This window comes from Toxorhynchites rutilus, chromosome 3 (assembly GCF_029784135.1).
Source record: "Toxorhynchites rutilus septentrionalis strain SRP chromosome 3, ASM2978413v1, whole genome shotgun sequence".
NCBI lineage: Eukaryota > Metazoa > Arthropoda > Insecta > Diptera > Culicidae > Toxorhynchites > Toxorhynchites rutilus.
In genome coordinates, this window is record NC_073746.1 from 101,723,709 (window position 1) to 101,732,867 (window position 9,159).

At 38.3% G+C, this 9,159-nt stretch overlaps 1 protein-coding gene across 1 annotated transcript; it reads right to left on the minus strand.

Annotated features, from left to right (window-relative positions):
* Positions 1-7,497: 7,497 nt before the first annotated feature.
* Positions 7,498-8,549, minus strand: LOC129779075 (endocuticle structural glycoprotein SgAbd-3-like). Its single transcript, XM_055786328.1, has 2 exons — positions 8,238-8,549; positions 7,498-8,175 (listed from the first exon to the last, which is right to left on the minus strand). Exons 1-2 carry the CDS (start codon positions 8,469-8,471, stop codon positions 8,008-8,010), a joined length of 402 nt encoding a protein of 133 aa, XP_055642303.1. The 5' UTR covers positions 8,472-8,549; the 3' UTR covers positions 7,498-8,007.
* Between the last annotated feature and the right edge of the window lie 610 nt (positions 8,550-9,159).

The following is a 9,159-nucleotide window of genomic DNA, read 5'->3' on the forward strand; positions in this document are numbered from 1 at the left end:
AATTATCCTACAGATTTCTCATCCGTTGCAAGATCATGAATCCATTGGTAGTTGACAACTTCGAAAATCTACTCCAACTGACTCCTTAGTCAAGTTTTATGTCGCTCAATGAAAGTTGATAAACGCTCATTTTATTTCCTAACAAGAATAAGACAACTATTGAGTGTTTTTGTCGAAAAATTATTCAAGATTACCTTAGCATGGGTTCCCTCTCATTGCTCGATTCCGGGGAATGAGAAAGCGGACTCGCTAGCTAAGGTGGGCGCTTTAGAAGGCACACTTTTTGAAAGGCAAATTGCGAATTTTTTCACATTCCTCGTCAGAACACACGCGTTAGTTGGCAGCGCATGTGGAGTGATGATGAGTTCGGTCGTTGGTTACACACGATTATCCCTAAGGTCTCGACGAGTGCATGGTTCAAGGGATTGAATGTAGGTCGTGATTTCATTCGCGTGATATCTCGGCTTATGTCCAATCACTACAACCTTAACGCGCATCTCTATCGCATTGGGCTCGCAGCAAACAATCTTTGTGATTGTGGCGATGGCTACCACGACATCGAGCATGTTGTCTGGTCGTGTATCCGGTTCCATGCTGCTCGCTCTCAGCTCTCTAGAGCACTGAGAGCACAAGGCAGACAATCGGATATCCCCGTCCGGGATATCTTAGGTAGCCGGGATCCTGATCTTCTGCTTCATCTATACCTGTTCCTCAGAAACGCCGATGTCAACGTTTAATGATGTTTCCTTCGTTGTGTCCCCGTTTCATATCCCTCCTATCCGATCGATAAACTTTTACTTAGTCGCGGCAATACATACACACACTCTTTACAGATGCACGGGCCGAAGGTTGTGCAGTCCACTGATCATTCAACAAGAGCCAAAGGTTGTACCGCTCATGACAACTCTACACGAGCTGATGATTGCGCCGGCTAGTGACCATTCTATCCTGGATTCCTAGAGTCGAGAAAGACGCACCACGCTAGATATGGGGTACAGACTAGGGGGGCGTTGCTGATTAATGGTCAGCTGCATCCCAATAGGAAGTATCCCGTGTCGGGCACACGTACAGAGCATCGAAGACTGCGACATACCAATTATGAGAACACTTGTAATACTAACCTCGAGTCAACCGCGAGTAATCGGTTACATATTACTAACATAGTCTAAGCAAACATTGTCAAAATATTGAACTCTCGGCCCCGTTAGGCTGACGCCATATGAGCCTTAATAAAATATATATTTTGGATAAAAAAAAAAACATAAAACCGAGCGCTCTATCATGAGTAACAACTTTGTCTAAGACAGTTTTTGTCTAGAGAATAACTCTCGAGCTCTAAATGCTAAGTTCCACTTAAATGCATCTCCTGGACCATTGTGCATTGTGTTGATTTTCGTGTCCATGCGAAAAATCTATATAAACAAAAATGGGAGGCCAAATGTAGGGGAACTGGGGGGAATGTGATCACCCTAAGAAACATGTCCATTTCCTGTATCCACATACCTCTTAAATTTCAGTTCTTCGAAGAATATTGTAGCTCAACTTATTGTAGTTCAAAATAGTAAGCGGTTTTTATTATGAACATTGAAAATAGTACACTTTTCATTATTAGATAAAAGGTTGAAAAATCGAACATTTTTTTTAGTGAGGAGGTAAAGTGGTCAACTGTGGGGGGCAAAGTGGTCACTCGCACATATCACGCTAGAAGAGATAGATTTATGCGTGTTTAAATCATTATTGAAATAGTAGGTACATGCATGAAATGAACTAAGCCTATTCACCTAGAATCGTAATTGAAATTTTCTCATTCGTACAAAAACGTAATAGGAAACACACAACGTTTTTCAAAATGAGGCTTGGTTTTGATTGGGGTGGCATATTTTTCCTGGGTTTGGTAAATCAATTTTGAGCGAGACGAAGTTCGCCAGATCAGCTGGTATTATAATAAATATTTTTCCATAAATTTTGCATGTTGCACGAATATAAGTGTATTAGTGTATATAAGTGTGACTCATATCGGCCCAAGTGTTCGAACAATCGAACAGCAACTTTGATATTTTTTTTATTTATATTGTTGCATTAAATGATAGGTTAATTTATTAGCTTCCACTTACCATCAATTTCATTTAATTTTGTATAACTTTATTGAGCAATAAATTCGGTTTAAAGCAAGTATGTGCGGAAAGTATATAACCTAACATAATCTAACAAATAACAAAATCTAAAAAAAATCAAGAATATGTAAACGTTTCTACAGTATTACAGTTAGAGGCGAATGAACTGAAAAGCTTAATGCCTCTTTGAAACAAAGAATGGAAGGGCATACAGTATTACTTCAATAAAAGAACACACATTGTAATGTAGAAAAAAATCGATTGAACCTCCTACAAGAGAAAAAATGCAAGGTTTAGCCAATGTTTTTGTTTGACGATTTATCTATTTTCTTGGAAAATGGAAGATGTGGAAGATGGGAAAAATAATTCTTGAACATTTGGGTTTTCCTCAGCGCCAATATTCAAAAAGAAACCAATGACTTTTACCAAAAAAAATGAAAAAAAATCGTTTGAAAAAAATATGTTTCGAATTTATTTTAAAATTAAATTTCGAACAGTGTTTCAAAAGTACAACAAATAGAAGTATTAATTATTCTTATAACAGTACAGCATTTTAGAACTTATACAATATCTTGAATGTAACAAATAAAACTTTGAATTATTAGGAGCAATAGGGGTCGATTTGCAGACCTGGTCTGCCCCCAAACTCAGTTTCCGCTTATATCGACCCCTGAGAAACCAATTTCGACCCTAAATCGTCGAACGATATCGTGTCGATTACTTTGAGAATCCATGCATTAGATTTCATTGTATTGTAATAACTCTTAACAATTTCCAATAACTTTCTTAGGACAGGTTTGGTGGCCCTGAATAGCGGCAATGGCAATTCAGAAAAGCGGCAATTCTTTACTTTTGCTGTGCTATGCGTCGCGTTGCGACAATTGTGCTTTGACACTTCATTTTAAATATGTGTGTTTCCATTTAGTCGAACACAATGATGCGTTGCGTCATTAGCATAGTTGTACTAAACGCTATCATTTGTTCTCAACTGCTTGCGCCGAATTCGCGATGACAGTGGAATGGTGTCGACGTCTGGTGGCAACTTCAAATTAGGGCCATAATTTGGGTCCCAAACTCGTTAGTGTATTCTCTATCAGATTAGAAGACACGAAGCCGGTTTTTAAATTCTAAAATTTGAATGAAAATTTTGACATAATGTTATTTGATTACTTGAATCACGTGTTTCTACATTCATTCAACCATATGGCTATACAATTCCAACATTGTTGCTGAATTTTTCCATCATAATATAGAGTTGTCTTCATAAACAATTTTCGTATGAGACTTTTCCACCACCTGCATACAAAAATGTTTATCATTCAAATAGACTACTAGTTTGATATGGAAAAGCTAATTTTCATTCATAATTTTAATTTCGAAAACATGTTCATTTCGACTGAAAATCAGCTATTCTTTCACGCTCCCCTAAACTAGTAAACGAAGCTCAATGCCGCCAGCGCGGATATGTCAATGTGTTGTTTTTAAAAACATTCAACTGATCCGTGGACACAACAAGAACATAATTTTTCATGCGAATTTTGTTTTGTTTTTGTTTACATGAAAAGTGATGACGCGAATGCTAGATTGTGACTGCAAATCAACAGTCTGTGTCGGGCGAATGTTTTAGTACAAAACGCCAGCAATGACAGCTGATGAGAAGCAACACACAACGCGGCATTCTGTTTCCACCTTTAGAGTATGAGCGCAATAACTAAAACTGTCGCCGATGCTGCCGCCGACGCTTCTACCACTTCTGGCGCTGCTTCCGCTACAGGCTAGAACAATGAAAATTAATTATGATTTCGGAAAGCAACCACTAAACTTACTTGATTCGACTAGCGTTTGAATCACAAGGGGACTAGCTTACAAAACAATTTTTGCTTGTATTCAAATTAAGTTTCACGGTTACTCTGATTGCTTCTTTTGTTCGGAACCATTTGAGGAGCACAAATTGGACCAATCAAAGCGAGGCACATAGTGCGTTTGGACTATGCTTGACATTTTACAATTATTCAATTATTCATCTTAAGAAAAATAAAATGTCATTCATTGTGATAGATACGTAGAAATATTTCCTATCAATTGATGCAAACATCTTGCGATCTATCAAGACATGCTCGAGTTATATGCATTCGAAATCTTATATTTTTCCCACATGTTCAGTGGCTAGATTTTCATTTTCCCCCTTATATCTTCCGGTTAGACTCCTACGTCAAAATCATTAGTCTTACACGTTGTTCGATTTCCAAACGATCTAACCATGTGATAAAATGGTGAGCCTATAACAAATTGGACGACGTTCAAGTTTGTCAGCTCCCAGAATATTGGCTGTATTTTCCTACCCATGGAGGGTATAGCTACAGAGCTAACCTTCTTGTTATCTTTCTTTCCTGTGATCCGGGTCAAATTATTTTAAAGGAATTTCACCGGTGACTTTTCAGGTTAAGGATGACGTGTTGCGTGTTGACGTCATTGTTTATTTTGCTTTCTCGTTTCGATGAGTGGTTCTGTTTTTTACCCCTCCTTATACATTACATAAGAAACGTATTACGCCAATAGACAAGCCAAATCCTCTAGCCGCGAGTATCATTTTTTTCTTGGAGGTAAAGTGGTCACCTAGTGGGGGCAATGTGGTCACCCGCACATATCAAGCTAAATGGGATAGATTTATGCGTTTTTTTTTCGTCCAAATTTGTTAAAATCATATTTGATATAGTAGGTACATGTATGAAATAAGCTTGGCCTATTCACCTAGAGTCTCAATTTAAATTCTCCCTTGCATACAAAAACGTAGTAAGAAACACATAACGTTCCGCATAATGAGGCCTGATTTAGTTGGAGTGACATATTTATCCAGGGTCAATGCCACAAAAGGATCTTCTTCAAGAGCAGAATGTGATGAGCTATATCAGCTTTAGTAAACAGAACATTGTTGTTATTAACCTATAACCACTTTGCCCCCAAACATGAAAATAACTTCTATGCTAATTAATCGCTATGTGAAAGTGTGAACAGTCGTCCAAACTGATGATTTGTCCAACATATCAGATTGAAAAAACTAAATTTCATGAGAAATTCCTTAGATACCATGCGCACAGAACTACGGCCGAATGGCTCTCGATAGAGTAATTTCTGTTTTTATTTGTATTTTGACATGCGACAGCTCTACTGAAGTACAGGGTGACTCAAAGTCATTAAATTCTTCAAACATAAGGTGACTATCAATACGGTATCTATAGTCAATAGTTATACTACCAAACAAGCAGATGACTTTGCCCCCCATGACCAATTTGCCCCCACTACCCCTAAGTCAATTCTTTGTACAGTTTTGCTCATAAAAGACGATTATTGTTTATTTTCATCGAATTCATTCTAAAAAAAAATATAAATTCACTTTTTGTTTTCTAAGTAATTCAAATATGTGGTCATATGTGGTTTCGAGTCCCATCGGTAGCTAATATATAGTATGTCCACCTCCATTTCGGATCACTTTGGAAACTCGATTTGGTATCAGACTGCTTTTAAAGTATTGCCATATTGATTATAGCCCAACATTCCAACATACTGCCTTGAGACTGGAAATGTTGTCAAATTGTCATCCGTTTGCATAGACCATCTCGGCCAAAATTCTCCATAGGTTCTCTATGGGATTGCAATCGACTGCCAGCAGGTCATTCAAGAAGCGGAATGTCCTTCTCGGCAAACCATGCCTTCGATTGCTTGGAAACGTGGACCTATGCATAATCCTACTGAAAAAAACGACATCCTCGGTAGTGTTATTCTCAATATGGCCAATCAAAACGTCCTCCAGTAATTGAAGATACTTTTCGGAGTTCATTCGGGTGAAAATGAAACAAATGAGAAGCTTGCTGTGATAGGAAATGGCTCCCCACACTGTCAAACTTCCGCCCCCAAAGTTTCGCTTCGAGCTCACGGCATGCCGTTGACTTAAATTGTACCAATAGCAACTGTAACAGTTCGGATCATCCAAATTGAACTTTTTTCGCCGGAAAATACAACATTTTTTCATTCCAGTTTCCATTCCATGTATTGCCGGGCGAAAATGAGATGGTTCTGCTTATGGGTGGCGGTCAGTTTCGGCTCCCCTTGAAGTTTCTTCCACATTATGTTTGGTGACTCATTCAAGATGCGCGCAATATGTCGTTACTGGAACAACCGATTCTGCCTTAATGTATGAGCAGGACATCGTTTCCTGGTTGCTTCGTGTAGTATTCGACCTTTAAGACGCAAAGTAACTTTGGTGTTCCCATTTGTTGGTCGTTATATCCCATATTTCTGGCACTATTTAAAGAAATTCCGTACCGCTTTCTCAGATAGACCAATTTTTGTTACGATCGAGCGATTAGAAAATTTTTGTTCACTGAATAAAATAATATATTTTCTGAATAATAAAGATATATTTTCCGCGCCTCTTCCGTCAATAGAAAACTTTTCGCCATTCCTTTAAATTCTACGTAAATCACTTATCTGAACAACTTCTTACATTGCACATCTAATATTTATCTTGTAAATTGAACATTCCCAAGTATTTTTTCAAAAAACACAGATAAAGACTTGGTGATTCTGCGAAAACTCGATTTTTATGCCCTGTGGCTAAACGTATGTCTCGGGAAAAAACGACGTTTGAATGTTTATATCCACCGATGCCGCCTTGTGTGTGTGTGTGTGATTGTGACGCACGTCCTTTCAATAAAAGTGACTTAAATATACTATCACTATAACAAATAAGTATCCCGATAAAAAGAACATTCCTAGTTGTTTTGTAAGTGTTTCAAGTTTTTTTTCAAGTGCGGCTAAACGAATGTCTATCACTGTATTAATAATCCCTCTTCCCTGGTCTCAGTTAAGATTTGGCCACCAATGTTATCAGCTAATAAAATTTCAATTCGCCGAACTTTCACAAGGAGTATGTACTGCTACTGGCGAACACAGATCAGTGTATTTTTGTGCTATTTCACTGGTTCAGGTTCATCACAGAGAGTGTTTCAGGCATTGTTTCTCTGTTTCTTGGGAGGGCAAAATTAATTCAGCTCGGTAAAAACATTGAGAATTAAACTCTGTGATTATTCGTGTATCGTATATATTCTGGAATATAATGAGAATCGAACAATAGCCATCAACAAAAACAATGGCTTGGCAAGTGTTATTTGAACTCTATTCGATTGAGATAAATGGTACAAAAAAAAGATTCGCTAGCGCGGCATTAAATTCCAATGACGCTGAAAGCTCTAGTTTACCAACTTCTGTAGTGGGAATGACTAATTTGAACGAATTAACTTTTCGTACAAATTATTTGAATCTTATGGTAAATAAAAGCTGATAATTTTGCTGACAAAAACATATTTATTTTAGAACATGATCTCCGATTCCTACAATCAATCAAAACGTAAACTATAACCTTTATGCCCTTTTCTGGGCATGATTTGGCGAATGTAAAAATAAAACTGTTTAAAGTACTTGAACCAATGATTTGAAAACCGTTCGAAATGTGCGTAGTCTCGATAACACATTTTTGATGCCATTATATCTATTCTGTAAAAGTTAAATTAAAAAGTTTAATTAAGAATAACAATGTAAGGAACATTTCCACTAGCAATTGAACGTTTGGTTTTCATCGGTTTCAGTTTAGCAGCATTAGTAGCAAAGTATGACCGAAGATGATCGATAACCGGAGATTATTTACAAAATTATCATTTATTTAAATGAATTGATGCATGTATGTTTCATGGAGCACAATGTTTTGAATGAAATGAAAATTTGTTATAAACGTTTATTGTATTTTCTACTTTTTTGAAGCTTCTTCCAAAGCTTTTGACGCATATGGAATTGATATACTTTCAGCATGATTTGTTGCACTTCACTCTTATGGCATCTAAAATTTCCTATTATTTTCCTTCTGTGGTGGCAAAGTCGCAAGAAATGCCAATGCCCTCGCTATCGGCGCTGGAACGGGAGGCGGTGTTGGAAGGTGTTCTGCTGAAGGTCGGTAACCATTCTCGTCGGCGGTGTAAGACACGCTGTACGTTTTCCCATCATCGCCCTGCAGAATAACGAAGATAAATTCAATACAAAAACGAACACCATCAACTACATCTATCGAACCTGATAGGTAAACTGCCCTTGAGATGCAGTACCAGCGTTATTATTCACAACAATTTGCTGCCCATCCTGGGCAGCGCGCGTTCCATCACCACCTTCGTAGCTGTATCTAAATTTTCCATCCACTTCCAGTACATTCTCATGGGACACTATTGGAATATCCTTGAAACTTGGTGCGGACTTCTTCTGGGCACTTGCAACTAACAAAACACACAACAAAAGCAGTCCTTTGAACATTGTTAAACCAAGGAATCCAATCCAAGGACTCCAGCTGCACAATAACTTCACTCAAAAACGAGCACTTATAGTCAGACTCGATCCCAAACTGCACCTTAGAATAGTCTCATTGCATGTTTATATAGCAAGCCCTAACGATCGAACGAAAAAAGAGGAGCTCCATAGCAGCCGCCCAGAAAAAGTGGTTCTCTAGGGCCTCGGTTGAAAGGCAACATGGGCTAAGAGTGCTTGGAGTTTTCGCCCAGTTCGTTTGCGGCGCAAGTTTTTCATCATTACCGTTTCACGAACCGGCGCACGAAAACCCTAGATTAGTCGGAGATATATGTGTTATTTCGCCGCTGACTTTTCGACCCCGCTGGGTTCCATTTGTTCTGTGTGTTGACTTTTTTTTCGTTTCTGCACCGAAACCATGAAGCTCGTGTCTAACGCCCATGCTGGAGAATTTTGCGCAACGAAATAAAAGAGTCGATAAAATCAGTCGTCGATCAGCTAAAGTGCTGCTTTCGTATGCAAAATCCATCATCCATCATAACTTCCTCATATTTGGAGCCCCGGCTACGAAAAAGAGACAAAAAAACCTAACGTCGACGATGCGTTGACCTCCAAAACAACGATTTGGCGAATTCAAGTGTACCGAACAGCATCCAGTGTGTCCGCACCTTGGTTACCCAAGAATGTTCGGATGATG